Source organism: Amphiprion ocellaris, chromosome 11 (genome assembly GCF_022539595.1).
Source record: "Amphiprion ocellaris isolate individual 3 ecotype Okinawa chromosome 11, ASM2253959v1, whole genome shotgun sequence".
Taxonomy (NCBI): Eukaryota; Metazoa; Chordata; class Actinopteri; family Pomacentridae; genus Amphiprion; species Amphiprion ocellaris.
Window position 1 is genome coordinate 2,592,607 of NC_072776.1, and position 20,862 is coordinate 2,613,468.

At 38.5% G+C, this 20,862-nt stretch overlaps 2 protein-coding genes and 1 long non-coding RNA gene across 3 annotated transcripts; 2 read left to right on the forward strand and 1 right to left on the reverse strand.

The window, feature by feature from the left end:
- The first annotated feature begins 1,564 nt into the window (after positions 1-1,564).
- Positions 1,565-10,698, forward strand: fbxl3a (F-box and leucine-rich repeat protein 3a). The gene is made up of 5 exons (XM_023281507.3): positions 1,565-1,831; positions 3,043-3,420; positions 3,524-3,646; positions 6,526-6,697; positions 7,195-10,698. The coding sequence occupies exons 2-5, from the start codon at positions 3,043-3,045 to the stop codon at positions 7,833-7,835; spliced, it is 1,314 nt and encodes a 437-aa protein (XP_023137275.1). The 5' UTR covers positions 1,565-1,831; the 3' UTR covers positions 7,836-10,698.
- A 76-nt stretch (positions 10,699-10,774) lies between these two features.
- On the reverse strand, positions 10,775-20,138 carry cln5 (CLN5 intracellular trafficking protein). The gene is given in 5 exon segments (XM_023282289.3): positions 10,775-13,230; positions 16,470-16,661; positions 16,664-16,694; positions 17,715-17,889; positions 19,946-20,138. Coding segments are annotated over 5 exon segments (990 nt in total). The 5' UTR covers positions 20,050-20,138; the 3' UTR covers positions 10,775-12,742.
- Positions 14,300-18,018, forward strand: LOC111576610 (uncharacterized). Its single transcript, XR_002746844.3, has 3 exons — positions 14,300-14,617; positions 16,497-16,590; positions 17,695-18,018. It is a non-coding gene; the product is annotated as an uncharacterized LOC111576610 (long non-coding RNA).
- Positions 20,139-20,862: the final 724 nt, after the last annotated feature.

Genomic DNA, 20,862 nt, shown 5'->3' on the forward strand with positions numbered 1-20,862 from the left:
TTAATTCTAGGCCTGGCCCAATTCCTATCACACACACACAATCTTGCCTCGACCACACAGTAACACAAAACGGCACGCTGGGAGTCAGCTGACCCGTTCAGTGGAACTGCCAACTCTTTTAAAGGAATTGGCAGTTTTCGGTTGGACAGCCTGGTAAGCGCCGCACCAATCACTGGGACTCCCGGCCGCAGCCACGCCTCCGTCGTCGTGGTCCAACCAGGGAGTGGGGATCACACAGCCCTATTTGCATAAGCCACAATATTTAGTTAACACACACACCCGGGGTAGGAGGCGCTGGCCGTAACAACTACAGACACAAATAGACGTATTGACATAACATACAACAAAAATAAACAAGTAAGAAGCATGGGAACTTATGCATGTGAGTGGAAAAAATGTGCATGAGGTGTAGAAAGTGTGTGTGTAGGTTGTCCAAAGTGATCAGCAGGAGCAACAGTCAACTAGAATTGTTGGAGTTTGAGCTTGAAGGTGGTGAGTGGAGGCAAAGCTGAAAGTTTGAGGGTGTTTTGTTCCAGTCGTTAATTTTTACTCTCTTTTTTTGTTTTGTTTCATGTTTTTTTTGTTTCATATCGTTTGCTCATATCTTGCCATTTCTGTCGTGTGTCCATTTTTTTTGTGGCTTTGTAGCTTTTTTTGGCGAATTTTTACTCTCTTTTGTTTTGTTTCATGTTGTTTGTCTCATTTTTTGCCATTTTTTTCTCAGTTTTATTATTTTGTCTAATTTTTGTCGTTTTGTGTTTGCTTTATTTGTTGGTTTGTGCAGTGTTTTGTGGTTTTGTGTGTTGTCTTGCTTATGCTGTTTGTCCGTTTTTTGTCAAATTTTTTTCTTGTTTTGTTTCATGTCATTTGTCTCATATCTTGAAGTTTTTGTTGTTTGCTCATCTTTTTGTTGCATTGTAACTTTTTTTGGCGAATTTTTAGTGTCTTTTTTGTTTTGTTTCGAATCGTTTGTCCATTTTTTCTCGCTTTGTAACTTTTTTTGGAGAATTGTAGTCTCTTTTTTTGTTTTGTTTCATGTCGTCTCATTTTTTTGTCACTTTTTCTCACTTTTGTCATTTTGTGTCTCATTTTGTGTTTGCTTTATTTGTTACTTTGTGCATCATTTTTGTCTTTTTGTGTTTTTTTTGTCTCGCTTATGCTGTTTGTCCATTTTTTGTCTAGTTTTTTTGTCTCTTTTTTTGTTTCATGTCCTTTGTCTCATTTCTTGTCATTTTTTTGTCGTTTTGTGGTTTTTCATCTCGCTTGTGGTGTTTGTCTGCTTTTTTGTCATTTTGTTTCTTGCTATTGTCATTTTGTGTCTCGTTTTTGTCATTTTGTGTTTTGCTTTATTCGTTGTTTTGTGCCTCGTTTTTGTGATATTTTGTCTTGTTTTGGTGGGTTTTTTTTCTTTTTTGTCTGACTTTGTCGTTTTGATCATCAAGTAAAATACTATATTGCAAAAAGTGCATCGTTTTATTTGACCTCGTAGTGACTCATCTCCTATGTAGACCATCTTTTCCAACAGCCATTTCGCATTGGACTTCCCATGATGCACCGCTGCTGTCACAACAACACTTCGCCATTTCAGGGTGAGGGGGGCCGAGCAGAACTCCCGCGAAGGAATTAGGTCAATTCGAGCCGAGGGTTTTTTTTTCTCACTTTATAAAACCTTTCTGACCAATTCTCCATCGTCGAACGGTTCGGTTATCGGGTTCCGATGCGTGTTATCTGGCTGGTGCGAAGGAGCTTTTCCAGCCCGGGCTGAAGTGTCAAGTCAGTGGTCGGATTTTCCTGCTAACGGCTAGTCGGCTAGCTGTGTGTAAACAACACGGTAGGTTGAGGTAGCTGCAGCTAAACTAGTAAATAACTCCCTAAGAACGGCGTGTCAATAATTCTGTGGATATACTAGCGATTTTCTTAAGGGCAGGGTATCGCACGGAAGCAGGGTTGTTATACGAATGAGCTAAATTGCTAATATTTCTTGAAAATCTGCTTTACACTTGTACTAGTCGAGCTAACTGGGCTAACGGTTACATTCATTGACGCTGTGACTGCGTTAGTTAACGTGGCAAGCAGTATTAGTGTTCATTCGGTTTAATAAGAGCTCTGGTGAAGCTAGGAAAGCTTCCCAGTTGGCTATTTTAGTGTAAAATTCAAGATAAGGGCTGCGTAACGTTATACTGATAGATGCTTGTAACGTCGCAACCACATATAGCTTTGCTTTACGAAGAGAACAGATTTTACGAGCAGTCTTATAGTTATTATAACCATGAAACGACTGAAAAATGCTCAAAAAAAGAGGAAATACAACAACTGAAATCTCTCCCTAGATAAAAACTTGAATGGACCTGCTCACATTAGTCGTAGTTGCTAAAATGTTGGAATAAACTCCATGCAGCAGTTTAATTTAAAACAAAAAGACATACACGGACGCCCACATAAACAATCACAATGAGGTTGCAACTTACAATTATTTTCATTGTAGACTCTTCTGCAAAACGAGGAAATTATGGTGTCTTTTTTCCTCTGTGATTAAAATAATGGCAAAAGTAATTAGAATTGTAGCTGATTAATAAAGGTTAGTCACGTTAAAGTAGAGTTGAATGATTAATAATGATTCAACTCTGCCAGCAACAATGGTACCAATGATTATTGATTTAGAACAGTGTAGTTATCATGACAGAACAGATGAGTGTTCATGTGATGGCAATGCTCTTCTTAAGAAGATAGAGGGCTCTAAGCATAAAAACCTGTCCATGAAAAAAAGTTTTGAAGCCTGAAAATGGATTTGACATAACAACAAGTATGTCCAGTATAGTGATGGATCTTCTGCGGATGTGCTCGGTTAAACAGCTCAGACACTCTGCTGGTACATCCTAATGTGTATCAGTGCTAATTTGCAGCTGTGTTCACCACTTTGTGCTCATCAAAAGGATGACGGGAAGCTTGAAACTGACAGGATTATTGGATTAGTTAAGAGTTAAACTGAATGGACAAATTGTGCAGTATAATAAACGCTTTTGTCTGTTTTTTTTTTCCAAGATGAAGCGCATGAAAGAAGGAGAAGAGGGCAGCGACGGTTCCCCCAGTAAGAGCCCACCAGAGGCTTGCAAGAAGGTGCGCAAGATGAGCAAGGAGTTGGAAGCAGTGGCGGCCACTGAGTCACCAGACGGTAACTGGGCACGGCTGCCTCAGGAGCTCCTGTTGCACATCTTCCAGTACCTTCCACTGCTGGACCGGGCTTATGCCTCTCAGGTGTGCCGCGGGTGGAACCAGGCTTTCCATATGCCAGAGCTGTGGAGATGCTTCGAGTTCGAGCTTAATCAGCCAGCCAGCTCTTACCTGAAAGCCACACATCCAGACCTGATCAAGCAGATCATAAAGAGGCACTCCAACCACCTGCAGTACGTCAGCTTCAAGGTAAGGCCGGTGTCTGTGTTGACATGTGTGTCCAGATTCTGGCCCTGAATGTTTACAGTTTACATCTGAAATTGGTTTTGAATGTTTGCATTTCGATTTTCAGGTGGACAGTAGTATGGAGTCTGCAGAAGCAGCGTGTGACATTCTTTCACAGCTGGTGAACTGCTCACTGAAGACCTTGGGGCTCATTTCTACAGCCAGGCCCAGTTTCATGGAGGTTCCAAAGGTATAATTAACCTTAACACAAGGGGCTTAGGTGTTTATAGTTTCCTGTTCTTCAGGTTTCTTAGGAAATTCAAAGGATTTTTTGGGTTTTACAGCGTACACCCTAATGTTTTACAGTCTTAACGCACTTCCGAGTTATTCTCAACTCGTTTTTGAACATTTTTGCAGAGAGGTTAGTTGTGTATCGTCAGCTTATCTTAGGATGGGTTGAAAGTCACGAACAAGGACAGCTTTGTTACTACTTCCACAGCTTCAGAAGGACACAGGATGTTATTGTGCAGGTTTTGTTTTGTCTTTCTTGCACACAGATGTTTTTTTCTGAAGTTTTTGAAGTCATCATGATTCGCCAAGAGTTGGTTAGTAACTTAAAATGTTGCCAACAATGGGAACTTGAAACATCACAAATACACGTGAATAGGTTTTCAAGCTCCCACATTCTCTAGAAGTGGGTCTTTAAGGATCCGGTTTCTAGGGACAACATAAGCCGACCACAGCCTCTACTCACTGGAGAGGAGGCTTTATCTGTTACTGCAAACAGGTGATATTTGAAATTTTATGCCTGGCTTTTCTCACACACGTAATCCTAATAATGCTTTCTGGGTCGTTAGTTAATTCTACCTTTTTAAGATCGCTTTCTCCTTGTGACTTTTCAAAAGAAAGTTTCCAAAATGACATTTTTGCATTATTTCAGTGAAGCCAGATATCAACATTTTTATGCCATGTTTCTAAAACAACTTAACCCTTGTGTCGTCCTTCGGGTCAAAATCGACCCGTTTTAAAGTTTGAAAATGTGGGGGGAAAAAAATAAAAAAATTCACAGTGAAACTTCTGATGTCCACATTTTCAGCATTTTGGGGAATTTTTTTTAACATTTTTTGGTGGGGAAAAAATATAAATGTTAAAAATGTTTCTTAAGAACATTCACAAAGAAATCAACCAAAATCCAGTGACATTTACTGGATTTTGGTCGAATTTTTTTTTTTTTTTTTTTTGTGAATGTTCTTAAGAAAATATTAAAAGTTTTACTGATATATATGTAATCACTTAAGATATTTTTAGGATTTTTTTGGAAGATTTTTACTGATTCTTTGAAAATATTTACAAGAATTTTCTTGCCAAATTTGGAGAATTTTTTAACAATAAAACTTAAGGAATTATAGGAGTTTTCTTCCTGAAGGTTTTGCAAATTTTCAGAAATTTGGGGGATTTTTTTGCAAATTTTTGGGGGGATTTTTTTCAGACAAGGAAACTATTTTTTGGTGCCCGTAAATAAAGACAACAGGAGGGTTAATGATAACTTTGACTTGGATATTTTTCTTTAAAAGGACGTATTTAATGATGAATAAAATAGCACACCTTTTGCTACAGATACCGTCTAGTGTCATCCCTTCAGTCCAGTTCCCACAGTTATCTACAATTCTTTTATCTTTTGTTACTGTCAGACACCCGTTACCTTTTATTGTCACACCGTTGCTATTTGCAATTGTTTGCCCCTTGTTTCAATTGCCCTTTGTTCGGTTGTCTTACCCTCTGTCACTGATTAGCAACTATATGCAAATTAACCTCTGTTCAGCTTAGTATTTACATACAGCCCCCTTGCTACCCTTTGATCTGACATCTCTATAAAATGCCCTGAAAAATGCCCTGGGTCGGCTTCCCTTCACAGACTCTGATGCCGGAATATCAATAAACACCCCACTACAGCAAACTTCGAAGAACTAAGAGTGAAATTTCTTCACTCCTCAACGAAGATGGGATGTAAACAATGGGACAAATACTTTTTATTTCCACTGTATTTTCTCCTGAAACACCTTTCACTATGATAGTGTATATAGGTCAACAGCACCATCAAGATCATCTTAAAGATAAACAACCCTGTGAAATTGTGTCACACTAATAACAATTAAGTGCTTCATGAAAGTGCATTTAATCGCAGGGTTTTTGTACATAGACAACATAAGCTTTATGTAGGTGTGCCTAATTGCTCTTTTGACACCAAATTTGTCACCTTTTTCTGCCATGAACTTGTCAAATTTTTTTGTAACCTGGAAATTTACAAGTCGGCAGCCAGACAGAGGTGTGTAGTTGGTTCATGTATCAGCAGCCGGTGCTCAACGAACGCTATGCCCAAATATTGACATTCACACGTGTTGTAATCAAGGTAGAGCCAAGAGGTTTTCTGTCATTTATCCAGTTAGCTGTTGTTGCCCAGGTGGAGAGCTGCATGTACACAATGGGCACCGATGGACACACCCTAATAACACTCCATTCTCAAGTTGTTTAACTTGTTTGTCACGTCCAGACCAGAAATCTATGTAATACTAGCAAATGTCACAATGCCAGAAACGTGGTCATCCGTGGCAGCACCATTGACTTTCCAACGTTCTTGATAGCAAAAAAATGAATGAAATGAATGTATTTTAGAATAAACACCCTACATTTATTTGTAATGCACTTTTCACTTGTCTGAGTTTCAAAGTGCTACAAGCTAAAAACAAAGACAGTTTAATCTTAGAAAGATGCTGCACATGCGTTAGATTGTGACAGACTGAATAGGAATCCCTGCAGCTTATGAATATTACAGGCAGCCCTCGGCTCATGTTATGAACTATTGCTCTGCTAGCCTACGTTAGCATCAGTCTCTCCCTCCTCCCGGCGCACAAAACGCCAAAACAAGAAAGATTTATCACTGCCAGCTAACTCGCTGTGCATTTCTTTTTGACAGTAAACAAAAAAAATGACATTTGGGAAGACATCACTCAAAACATGAATGATTTTAAAAGGCCACCAAAAGATGAACCCTGTGATTTATTAATTAATTTTTTTGTAAATGTACCGTCAAGTGTTTTATAATTCATTGTCATGTTTCTCCCACCGCAGTCTCATTTTATCTCGGCTCTGACCGTTGTGTTCGTCAACTCCAAATCGTTGTCATCGCTGAAGATCGACGACACGCCAGTCGATGATCCGTCTCTGAAGGTGCTGGTGGCCAACAACAGTGACACCCTGAAGCTGCTGAAGATGAGCAGCTGCCCTCACGTTTCCCCTGCAGGTACGACGAATTTCGGTTTTATATTTTGGTGCATAAAATTAGAGGAAGCTGCTTTCTCATGTTTTTGACTCTTTTTTCCCCATTTCTTTTTGTGCAAATGCTGGTAAATTCTAAAATCTAAATATTTTCAGTCTCTGCCTACGTATCACTTTCAGTCAAATGTTTCCTATTTTGAGTCGTGAGATGTTTTCCATTGCGTGTTCTTTCGATCTTGTAATTTTCTTGTCTCCCTTCATACAATGTTGTCATTTCACCCAGTGAATTGTATCATGAATGAGCCTTTTTGTGGTTGTCCTGTTTCTCCCTCTTACATCCTTTTTCCTGGAACTTCTCTTAATTGCCAGCTTAGATGACTGCTGATTCAACAGCAGCTGGTCAGGCAAATACAGAGGACCATTTTTAGCAATAATCCTTCCCCTTATTGTAATTGCTGCATGTTTTCCGTAAGTAAAAAGTAATGAGTCGCATGTAAAGGAATAATCTGTCGCTTCTTTCAGGGATCCTGTGTGTGGCGGATCAGTGTCACGGGCTGAGAGAGCTGGCGCTGAACTACCACCTCCTGAGTGATGAGCTCCTGCTGGCCCTCTCCTCAGAAAAACACGTCCACCTGGAACACTTGCGCATCGACGTGGTGAGCGAGAACCCCGGGCAGCACTTCCACACCATCAAGAAGAGCAGCTGGGACGCCATGGTGCGGCACTCGCCCAAATTCAACCTGGTCATGTACTTCTTTCTCTACGAGGACGAGTTTGGGCCTTTCTTTAATGAGGAGATCCCCGTCACGCATCTCTACTTCGGCCGTTCAGTCAGCAAAGAGGTGTTGGGCCGCGTTGGCCTCCACTGCCCCCGTCTGGTGGAGCTGGTCGTGTGCGCCAACGGCCTGCGTCCTCTGGATGAGGAGCTGATCCGCATCGCCAAGCACTGCACCCAGCTGTCTGCCATCGGCCTGGGCGAGTGCGAGGTGTCCTGCAGCGCGTTTGTGGAGTTTGTTAAAATGTGCGGCAGGAGGCTCTCCCAGCTGTCCATCATGGAGGAGGTGCTGATTCCAGATCACCAGTACTCCCTGGATGAGATCCACTGGGAGGTGTCGAAGCACCTCGGCCGGGTCTGGTTCCCAGACATGATGCCGACCTGGTAGAGTGAAGCCGGCGCGCAGAGTTCAGCACGTGGAACTTTCACGGCCTCCGTGTTTGTGTTGAAAAGCCTTTAAATGCTCAGCTGTAGTGGAATGTTTGGTGCCAACTTGGGGAGATGAACTTGCTGAACTCCTGTGTGGAGCGCATCGCAGGGATATAACATGGCATCCAACTGCTACAGTGTTATCATGCCGTGCAAACACTACAAAAATCTCTGCCTGTTGGCGTCAACATTGGACTGTGGAAAACTGCTTGACAAGCCGGCTTCGTCCCACATTAGAACAGATGCAGGTGGAAATATTTGACTAAAAAAAGCTGTTTTGTAACTGCAAATTGAGTTATATGGACATTGTGGCTTGGTTATGATAATCTGTATTATGGGAGATCAGTGTGGGTGTATGTGTGTGTGTGTGTGTATATGCCTATGTATGCATGTGTGCGTGTGTGTTTTAACCTTTTCCAACATTGTGGAGTAAATTGGGACAATAAGATGCACAATTGCATGTTGTTGCACTACCACTCGGCCTACTTAAATCCAGTTTAAGACAGCGATTCTGCACTCTAACACAGTACGACATTGGAGGTTTCCAAATGGTTGCGATGTTATTTGTATATAGGATGTGACAGAAGGAGTTTGGTCAGGTGTAGCTGAGGGAGGGAGTCGCTTAATTTTTGCCCTCATTTTAAACTAATTTAAACCCAAGAGCAGCAGTGATGTTGAAGACGTGCTGCTTTTTCTCTTGGCCTGAGCTCAGTCGTCGCAGAACATGATTGTTGGAAATGTTGGAAAGTCGACGGAGAGAGACAGAAATGTGTACATAGGTCTCTGTAATTGTGATGTGAAGGTGTACAGTGTTGATTGATGTCATTGATTTTTATTTTCTCCGAGTTGTGCAGATTATTTCGTTTCCTGAATCACACATAAAGTAGCCTGACAAATATTTTCAGTTGTTTTTAAAAGAAGGTTTCTGTACAGTCATAGATTTACTAAGCACCTTACGTAAATACCAAATGATAGGACAGACTAAATCCTTTTACCCAAAAAACAAAAAAAAGCAGATTTTTAATGATGATTATTTACACTGGACTGATGCTCTGCATAGTCAGACTCCAAGGACAGTGTACTGAAGTAATAAAGCTCTAATTACTGAGAAAGACAAAAAACTTTTATGTAAATATAGGTAGTGTGCAGAAATGCCTGAATTTGGAGGAATGAGTCTCCACACTTCATGCTCAGATTGCTTTTAATCGTTAAACAACAGACGTGTCTCTGCAGCTCTTAGCTTCTAGTGCACAGTGTGTTTCTCAGGTGCATTTAAAAAGAAATTCTTATATAGGTTTCATTTTTATCTTCTGCCATTTGCCTGTTGAAGCTCTAAACCCTGGCTGTGTTCTGAATATATGCTCACATTTGCTCTGCATCGTGTCACTCAAACAGGAGAGGGAGTTGCGTTCATCCTGTCATAATTCCCATAATTCCTGTCCCAACCTTTCATTCATTCATTTCCGTGGAAAGAGATTTGGCAAGTCAGATGAGTGAAACAGACTTTTTTTTTTCCTTTAAGAAGGAAGACAAATGCATTTGTATATAAAACGCTGTGTGTTTGATTATTCTGAATAGAAATGTACTTATTTCTTTATTTCACCCTCTGTCAGGGTTTGAAGTTTCCTTAACAGACGGCTCATGTCTTTTCTAAAAACCAGAGTGCGAGTTATCCTTTACTAGATGGATCTTTTTCATACTGTAGTCGCTAGAGAAGTTAAGCTGTGTAATTTATTGGTATGGATACTGCTTTTATAATTTGTGTTTTTTTCAGTTCTACAAAAGAAGCAACCAGCGAGCAGACCAGCAGCAAGACTTTTTTTTTTTTTTAAAACTTGTTTTGACATTTCCTCTTGTTTTTTTTGCATACAAATGGTCCAGAAGTTTAGAATCCACTACCACAAACTTTGGCATTTTAGCACATCACAGCTTTTGTTGTAGGATGCCATTAATTTTGTCTTTAATATGCATGAAAGGGGATTTATTTTTGGCACTAAAAACACTGAGATTGTGAGTGGTGACTTCTACATATTACTGTTCATGCTATAGAGAATAACAAAGAAAAAAATTGCAGAAATAGGTGGAGGGTATCACAAATATTAAGCAATAACTTGTAAAATCACAAAGGTTTTGACTAATGTCTGTATATGGGTTGTTTAGATGGGAAGTTAGGGGAAGTGGACAAACTTTCAGACAACACTGTATGTCATTAGGATGTGTTTAAAACTGATTTCAATCTTTTTTTTCTTTTTCTGGCAGACTTCATTCCTTTTATCCAAGCCGTGTTTCATTTAGACGAAAACTGAGAATCATTTTGCAGCACGAGCAAATGCTTCTTAGTATTTATTGGATTGAACTAACATCGTCTCTTATCACTGAAGTAGAAACCTGTGCTGATGGTCTGTGCATCGCAGCGGTACAGCAACATATCTGCAGGTTAATTTTACAGAATTTGTGCAGTGGCTTTGAAGTGAAGCCTCACTGAGAGTGTCTGTTTTAATCGCTTACTTGTTTTTATTGGAAAATTCAGCCGGATCAGTGAAACACGGCTCATAATTAATGCAGATCAAGAGGGAAAATTATTTATCTTTCATCTTAAATACGCCGCTTGTCGGTAATTGTTATTTTAACCTTGTTTGTTTAGAGAGAACTCCAGTGAGTTTATTATTAGGAGTAAAACTGGTGTTGAAAATGCGGTCCTTTCAGCTTTGCTTCTCGGTGGCAAACGCTTCGTCTACTTTGCTTTACTGGTCACCTGTCTTGAAATTAAAATGATTGTTTTGGACATGTGATCTTATACCGTAATAAAAATTGTGAATGTACTCTTTTTGCATCTATTTCATCATTTTCCCTGCGATGTCCACACGTGGTTTAATAGAAAAAAGAAGTCGTGATAGCTGCAGGTTATAATATTCAGTTTAACAGTCAAAATACTTCTATTAGTATGTTTATAAAAGCTCAACAGATCTAAACAGTGCAGCAGAAAAGACGATTTTGAACTTAGACAATGAAGTGTTTCTCGCTTTGTACAGATTTCCAACTCAGACGTAGTGCAGAAAATAAGGAGCTAATCATTTACAGTTGCATGCAAAATGATTCAACACCCCTGACATTTTTGACATTTGGCAAAATGAGCAACATTCCAACTGCAGGCCATTACTAGATCATGTAAGAGGTGAACAGTTTAGTTTATTGAAATATAATACCAAAGCAAAAATCAAGATTTAATTCATAATACATCCAAAATTTGTTGCAAAATGATTCAACCCCCTATAAACAATGCCAGGTAAACACAGATAACTGCAGTACAACTCAAATGCCATCCTGTTTGTGTACATTCTGAGGTGAATCCAACGGTGACACATGCTAAACATTGAGTGATACTCATGTCTATAAAATGGGAACACTTTCCATCAATACTCCCCATACGCCTCTTGCAAGCAGCATGGTTCAGACCAGAGAGATTTCCCTGAAGTTCAGAGAGGAGATAGTTGCTTTGCACAAGAAAGGAAATAACTACAACAAGGTCTCCAAGCTCTTGAATGTTCCCAGAGGCTCTGTTGAAAGCATCATTGTTAAATTCAAAGCCACCGCTACTGTGGCTACGATACATGGTGTTAAAAAGAAGCTGTCGGCGAGAACATCAAGATTCCTGGAGACAGATAGACAAGAACCCTCAGCTTACTGCCAAGGACCTGCAGGAAGATCTGGCTGAAAGAGGAACTTATGTTTCTGTGGACGCAGGATGCCGCACACTCCATGCTGAAGGGCTTAATGCCAGATCCTCTAAACGGACACTGCTTCTGAAGACGCACCACAAGAAAAAACATCTCCAGTAAAACCAACCTGTCAAAGCCACAGAAGTTCTGGATTGATGAGACAAAACTAGAGCTCTCTTGAATTCTGAATTAACCCTCGTGTCGTCCTGCGGGTCAAAATTGACCCGGTTTAAAGTTTGAAAATGTGGAAAAATATATATTTTCACAGTGAAACTTCTGATGTCCACATTTTCAACATTCTTGGGAAATCTTTGAACATTTTTTGGTGGAAAAAATGTTTAAAAATGCTTCTTAAGAACATTCACAAAAAAATCTACCAAAATCCAGCGAAATTCGCTGGATTTTGGTTGATTTTTATGTTAATGTTCTAAAGAAAATATTAGAAGTTTTAGTCATATATATTTAGATATTTTTAGGATTTTTTTGGAAGATTTTTACTTATTTTTTGAAAATATTTACAAGAATTTTCTTGCCAAATTTGGGGGATTTTTTTTTAAAAAAATACAACTTTTAAGGGAAACTTTTAAGGAATTATTGGAATTTTCTCCTTGAAGGTTTTGCAAATTTTCTGAAATTTGGGGAATTTTTTTGCTGAATTTTGGGATTTTTTTTCAGACAAGGATACAATATTTTTTGGTGCCCATAAATGAGGACAACAGGAGGGTTAAATCTTGATTTTTGCTTTGGTTTTATATTTCAACAAACTAACTGTTCACCTCTGGTATGATTTAGTCACCTGCAGTTGGAATGTTGCTCATTTTGCCAGAAATGTCAGGGGGGTTGAATAATGTTGTATGCAGCTGACAGAGAAGTTATCAAGCAATATTTTGTTCAATAAATAAAAATAATCTCTTCACAAAGTCCATTTAGTGGCATTTCTTGAAGACTGCATGGATGTAAACCTCAAAATATTTTCTTTAAAATGCTTTCAAAAGGTTTGCCAAAGTTTAAAGATAAAAACAATGGAATTTTGTGAGAAATAGTGAATGATCAAGATGGTCAAGAATAATTTCTGTCAAACTATTAATATCTTTGGCCAGTTAAAAATGGAAAAAACACAATCAGATTTAAGTGGTCCAGTGTGAAACTAAGGCAAAGGCACCTCTTCATATGTAATCTGCATGTATGGAGGCTTCATGGGCAGATGCCAGTACTCAAAGTTGTAGAAGAGGTAGAAGCTCTTGTCCAACACCACATCTGTAAAAGCCTCCAGCAGACTGACGGCGAGTTCTGCAAACGACTGGTGCGGCCTGAAACTGTAGTAAAATTTGCGGATGTCCGACGCCAGATTTTTCAGGGCGGGCTGTCCGAATATGTCGCTGTCGTTGCCGAGGAACGTGGGCTCTCCGCTGTACAGGTAGATCTTGGTGTAGTTGGTCTGCGATCGGCTGGACAGTTTGGCTCCCAGCTCTTTCAGCTTCCTGTACGTGCGGTGGACAAACTGGGAACAGTCGTAGGACTCGAACCACACTGTGGCGTTTGGACCGGGGTCGGAGAGAACGGTCCACGTCTCGTAGTAGATCCCCGTCCTGTTGTCGTCCTGCACCCACTGAGCCAAGTCATTGAACTGGCTCCCTGCAGGAGGAAAGAAAAACGATTGCAATACCAGAAACAGTAAGCGCAAAATATTAATTCCAACAAAAGGAAGGAGAAACTGGGTCAATACAAACTGACATTTGGGTCAATGTATAATTGTGGGACTTTTTATAACATAGGTGACAGGTATCATAGTTGACATTTTTGCTGTTTTCAGGCCTAAAATCAACATGACTGTGATTGAGGCATTGTCCACACGTAGCCGGGTATCTCACAAAAGGAAGATATTTTTCTACGATTCGGCCTATCATCCACACGAAAACGCAGATTTACGTCATCAAAAATGATTCTTTTTAAAAACTCCGACCAAAGTGAAGATTTGCAAATTCTCCGTTTTATGCGTCTGCATGTGGACATCAGTAACCGGGGTTTTGCGTTTCGAAACGTCACCGCCTGCGACAAAATATGTTCTTACGTCACATATGCGACCTGTGTTTACATTGGGTAACAGTATGGATGCTCTCACAAGGTTTTGGACGCTGTTTCTTGTACAGGCGCTTTTTACTTGCTTGTTTTTACAAGCCCAGATACTGCTCCACATTCAACAACACAGGCGAAGGACGACGTTAAGGACGGTTATTCTCCACCACCTTGCTAGGATTTGGGGAACTACTGCCACCTAAAGGTCCGGCATGCTTATGAATGTGCTGAAAAACGCACTTATGCGGTTAGGTGTGGATGAAGTTTTTTTCTAAAAACGAGGTGGTGTGTACGTAAGTTTTTTTCTAGACGGAGGGGACAGGCTATTCGGTTTTACAAAAACCCTGCTACGTGTGGACAAGGCCTAAGTGGCAGTGCTCTCCCCTCCTCTGGCTCGTTCTCTCTCCAGGTGTGGCACAGAGGCTGGCAGCAGCTGTGGCTGATTCTAATCAGCTGATCCAGTGCAGGTGGGAGTCGTCAAATCAGGCACGCTGGCTTCTCTTTAAAAGCTGAAGAGACTGGTCACTAGATGCTGGACCGTCTCCTAACAAACGGTTAGTGTTGTGATCTGAACAGTCTGAGCCACTCATTCCTAGTTCCTGCATTAATCCCGTTTTCTGTGTTTTAATGCTGACTCCTGCCTGCTTCTGTTGTTGTCGATTCTGGATGTGGACCTGCCACTGGTCCGAGGCTTCCTGGCTTTCACTGGACCTTTGGTTTCTCCAAGGATTTCCTGAGTGCAGAGGAGAATACCTGCTGCCAGCCACAGGAACACCTGCCATGCCACCAAGGACGCCATTCTGTCTGGCTGGATGCCCTCTCCCTCAGTCTGCTCACCTGTGACGCCAAAATACCACCTGTGGCCATAGGAACACCTGGGACCACGTATTCCCCTAAAGACTGGTCGAAGTTGGGTTCCAGATCCATTATGCCAGAGAGTCGCTCAGTTAAGTTCCTGCCCTAGCTTCACCAGATAATATTGTATTATTGATTATCTGATCCTGTTTATTCTGCTAACGCTAACTTGGGTTTTTTGGGCTTCTCGCAGTCTGGGATAGTCTTGTATTTTTTTTATTTATTTATTTTTTTAAAGTTAATCTACCTTGGTGTTACCATACGTGGGTTAACTTTTTGTTTCTTTTGATATCTTGTTCCTGTACATAGTTCGTCTGCATTCTGGGGGGGAGATCTAGTGCATTTGAGCCTCTGTACCTAACAATACAAAAACAAACAAAACAAAGTGCCATAACAATGACCAAACGCCACATGGCATTTTTACAGAAAGATTCTTAATATTTTTACACACACACACACAAAATTGAGTCAAATTTAAAATGAAAGTTATTTCTGAAGATATTGTAGTAAACCTGTCAACTACTTTATATTAAATAACTCAGAAAGCCTTGGAGTCTGGCCAATCTTTTCTTCAGGAGGAAATGACATCATGTGGAGCAGGTCATGTGATCTGGAATTAACACACTTCCTGGAGAGGCGTTTTTGTAATGGGGAACTTCAATCCAAACTATTTCTGAATCGGCTCATTTTATTATTGTTTAGCTCATTAGAAGTGATTGGTATTAAATTTGGAGAGATATTTGGTTGATGTTTATTTTATTTTATTTTTTTTTTTTTAAAAACTTTTAATATTGTTTGCAAGATACATCCCATGGATTTAAAAAGTCCCTCAATTATATATTGATCCATTTACTCCTGGGTAAAGGGGGTTGTCTGTACCCACAATGCACTGGGAAACAGGCATTGAAGACAGACAGGTTATTGGCATGTTTTGGGCTTTGGAAGCATTTCAGACCCCTTTGCTATCAGGTTTCCTAAAAGTTTGATTTGCTGTCTGCTAAACAGCTTTCAAACTTTCAGATCTGGCCTTTGGATAATTTTCTAACTCGAAAAGAGTCGGTGCTGACAAAGAGGAACCGTTTAAATAGAAAAGAACATGATCTGCATAGCGAGAAATGATTTTGTTTCAGACCATAGTTTCCTCTTTTTTGTTTGGCTTATTTCTAACATTTCCAGTGATGGCTCAAAAGCTACATTAAATAGAAGTGGACTAACATGGCACCTATTTTAGAATGAGAAACTACATCTCAGTCAGTGTCATAAAACTAATAGACCTCCACTCGACCTGATCAAATGCCTTCTCAGCAGAGATTGACAAATACAGATCCAGGTTTAATAAAAGGCCAAGACATTAAAGCAGCTTTTTCTCAGGAGTGAACAGTGTTTTTTCTAATGCATATTCAGTGTTTTAGTGGGTATTTACATTACAAGTGAAGTGCATATGGGACTGACAAGACACACACACTGCAATGTTTAATCAGTTAATTAGTGTTCAACTAATAAGTTGCAACTCTGATTCTAGCTTCACAAATTTGAATATTTCCTCATTTCTTGACTTCTCTCTGACAGTAAACTGAAAATCTTTGGGTTGTAGCCAAAATGAGATGCCTGAGGACATCATCTTGGACTCTACGAAACACTGATCAACATTTTTAGCCATTTGCTAACGTTTTATAGACCAAACTGCTGATTATTTGAGAAACTAGTCAACAGATTAATCAACAATGAAAATAATCATTAGTTGTAGCCCTATTTGACAAAAACTGCAAAATGATGGAGGAACATGAAAGAATGTTAAAGAAGAAAATGTAGAATAAGTTGTATTATGGTGCAGCTACACATAAAATACTTAATAATATGCAGATTAGCACCAGCCTCATCCACTGATCATGATAAATGTTGCATGTCTTGCTGGTTTCTATAAGCAAACATACAAATCTTACCACTGATTTCTCCTATTTTCTCCAAAGTGCCATTCTGAGACCAGTGTAGGTCATCGATGCCTTCAAAGAAGCAGGCAGCTCCCTGGTTGCACCAGAAAGGGGCTTTCATCTCCAGCCTGAGGTGAGGAAAGGTGCAGTTTCCCAGCTGAAACAGTTCGTACCACTCCATGGTGTAGTTGGCTCCAGTCTCTAAGCGCTGAACCCGACGGCATCGTGCATGATGTGCTGTGGACCAAACACAAACGTCATTCTGGCTCTGAGGAAGATGTACACCACCGGTCAGAAGTCTGGACACATTCTCATTCAATGCTTTTTATTTATTTGTGTTATTTTCTACATTGTAGATTAATACTGAAGATTAACACTTTTTTTGGTCACGACATAATTCCATATGTATTCTTTTATAGTTTTGATGTCTTCAGTATTAATCTACAATGTAGAAAAGAATGAAATAAAAACCACTGAAGGAGAAGATGTGTATTCGTAGTGTACATCTGTGTTTCTATGAATAAACTCGCACAGCTGCACTTGTGTTTTAAACAGATACTATTTTTAATAACCAGCGCCACACTGTTTAAATTTCAATTTCACAGAATAAAACAGGAAAAGCACTCAGAGTGCAGTCCTCCCCCAAGGCTGCTCATTCCCCCATATGGGATTGTCAGAAATGCAACTTTTTTTAAGAAATGCAGCGTATTGTTTTAGTTATTGATGATCAGAAATCATGGCAACACAGAATGAGTCTATTCAACCATCGTGTCGTCCTGCGGGTCAAAACTGACCCATTTTAAAGTTTGAAAATGTGGAAAAAAACATTTTCACAGTGAAACTTCTGATGTCCACATTTTCCACATTTTTGGGAATTTTTTGAACATTTTTTTTGGTGGGGAAAAATGATGTTAATGTTAAAATATTTACAAGAATTTTCTTGCCAATTTTGGGGGATTTTTTAAAAATACTACTTTTAAGGGAAACTTTTAAGGAATTATTGGAATTTTCTTCCTGAAGGTTTTGCAAATTTTGGCCTTATTAATGAGTTGTGTTGCACATTAATGTAACATAACTCATTAATGTGTCCAAAACAGTCGTAACAACGTTTATGTATCTACATGAGTATTACCAGCTTGTCTGATGCATTTCTACAGACTCTGGGGATCCAAACCCTTCCTGACCTCAATTTGATGTTAAAAAACAAACCCCAGTGACATGTTGTTATTTATTACAGGGGAGGAATACAGCGCTTACCAACTTCCCCAGTAAATCTCCATATTTCCATTCCCACACCGGCGTCTGCAGCCGATAAATGGAGATGACGTCGTCGTCTTTCATGGAGGGAATCCGTCCATCTGGGTCTCCGGTGGGACAGAACGGGTACAGAGCTTCACAATAAGAGTCCACATCAGGCCGAGAGTCAAACCGCCTGTTAATGACACGAGAAAGAGGAAACGGTTTGTCACTGGAGTCACTCAGTCATTCAGTTCACATTTAGCCAACTTCTCATTTCAGAACATAAAACATTGCACTGAAAATAAACTATTAATTGCCTGGAGCTCATATTAAGTGTGTCACAATTTCTGTTATATTCTGCTTTATTTTAAACTTTAGAATAGCCTCCCTCTTTCAATCAAATCTTACTCCTCCACTGAGATTTTAAAGAAAAATCTCAAGACATAAACATTTCTAGTGACTTCCAGTTGTTCTTAATGGCCCTAATATTTATTTATTCCTATATTTATTGTATAGAAGTTGATTTTACAAGTCATCTTGTTTTATTTTATCTTCATTATACTTGATTTTTATCCTGTCTTGCTTTTTGCACTTTTTATTATTTTTTACTTTTTTATAACATGCCAATTGCATTTTTTGTCACAATTTTTTTGCAGACCCATACACTTAAGCTGTGTTTATGTTTTCTTGGACTGTGCATGCTGTTTCTACTCTATTTTATAGTCACCATAGCAAATAATTTTGATATTAAAGGTCTACATTTGATGACGGAGGCCACTGACAGACGTTTGGTCCAGAGTTGTTTGTTGTCTGTGGAAAACAGTTTTTCCACCAATAAAAATACAAATTTAAGAAGTTTGTTGTTCTTAAAATAGTGCATATTTATGCTGATGTACGTACAGTGATACAGGATGTCAGACACTGATGACAAAGGCTTAGAGCAGGGTGTCAAACTCATTTTAGTTCAGGAGCCACGTTCGACCCAGTTAGGGTTAGCATAAACATTATGAACAACCTGACATTTCTGAAGAAAAATAAATTTTAACAATATTATGCCTCAGTTCATCATTTACACATTACAACTTCCACACCAGAGAGGTTCTACAAAGACACAAAACATTTAGTCACAGCTGTAGTATTTTACTTTATGATCAAGACAACAAAAGTCAGACAAAAAAACAACAAAAATGAGAGAAAACGACAAAAGCAAGAAACAAAATGACAAAAAATGAGACATGCAACACAAAACAAAAAAGAGACAAAAAATTTGACAAAAAAGTTACAAAGCGACAAAAAAAATAAACACAAGAGAGACAAAAAACACAAAATGACAAAAATGATTTGCAAAACAACAAATAAAGAAAAATTACAAAATAAGACAAAAAACAAGCGAGACAAAAAGGAAACAAAACTGCAAAAACATGAGACAAACAAGTCAGACAAAAAAATGACAAAAACAAGACAAAATATGACAAAAATGAGACACAAAACGACAAAAGAACAATGAGCAATCTAGTATTTTACTTTATGATCAAAACAACTTGTCAAGGTCTAGAAATTATTTTAAATTTATAGTTTTACTAATTTACAATCTGCAGTTAATGTCTTCTCTGGAATTTTTACACTTTGAGGGCCGGATTGGACCCTCTGGAGGACCGCTTTTGGCCCACGGACCACATGTTGGACATAAAATGTAAATTGTGTTATTTTTTATTTTTATTTATTAATGATCATGCCGCTTAATTTTTGTTCTTCATTTCAAACTACATTCAACAGGAATGTTTACAAATTTCAGCCATTTTATTCAAAATGATAAACTTTAAAGGTGTTGTTGCACAGAAATACTCTGTAATCTCTAACAATAAACTGCTACTGTGCTCTTACAGCCAGATGCTCCAGATGCCAAAGATTCTAAAGTCATGTGAACGCAGCAGGCATAACTCTGCAAACTGGATTATCGGTGATCACTTCACTCTATTGTTCACTCTATTGTCCTATGATGGGACTAAAACTGACAGAATGTCTCCTTCAGTCAAGATTTAACATCAAAATGTGCTGAACAAAGACAAAAAGTTAATTAAAAGTTGTAGATTTTGACCAAAACCGACAAAACCAATGGTCGTATTTTAATATTAAGTCCACTATAAGTAAATAGAGACATTTTGCAGATTCTCCAGACAGACAGATCCTGAATAAAGCGTCACATGAACGTCTCCAGAGCTGCATGTAGACAGGGTTGTCCTTCATACCTGTAAGGAACCGGCCACTGCTGCCGTCCGTGAGTCCCGAAATGAGAAACAACGAAAAGAAACAGCAGCAGCTTTAAACACCAAATACAGTCCGACTGCCACATGATGAAGAATCTGCAGGTAAAAAACAGAAATAGCAGAAATTAGGATGATTTTCTTCCCATGACTCCTCCTCTCTGAGCTGACTTCCTCATTAGCGGTCACATGGTTTTGTTGATGAAACGGAATCACATGACAGGAAAAAGACCAGAAGAAAGCTGTCAGCTGTAGGAACCATAGACTGTATAATGTATTATATACAGTCTGTGGTAGGAATACATACTGGAACATTCAACATTATTATAAAAAATAAAAAATAAATTCATACATATATAAATATGAATAAACAAGGGAAAAAATAGCACATTCTTCAATCATTTTTTGTTATTATTATTATTTCTTTCAATAAAATTGAATTTGAGTTGTATCTTTATTTAATTAAATTGAATGTTAGAATTGTATTTATTCTTTTCTTGTCGTACTCATTTTCTGAAATGATGGTGTTACTTTTGGGCCCCAATAATCACAGACTAACAATAAAAAAATGATATACAATTATATAAAATTAAACGAAATTAATTATTAATGATATACTAATGTTATTGTTAGTGTATATATATATATATATATATATATATATATATATATATATATATATATATATATATATATATAAAATAAAATTAAGACATTATTATTAATAATAATTTCAAATTTAATTTAAAAATAAATATAAATAAATAATAAAAAATATTACTACTAGTATTAGATAAAATTGTTGCTGGTAGTAATGGTAGTAGAAGTAGTAGTAATCATAACTACTATTATTATTGCATATAAATTATAGAATCGTAATCACCTTTATTATTATATTATTA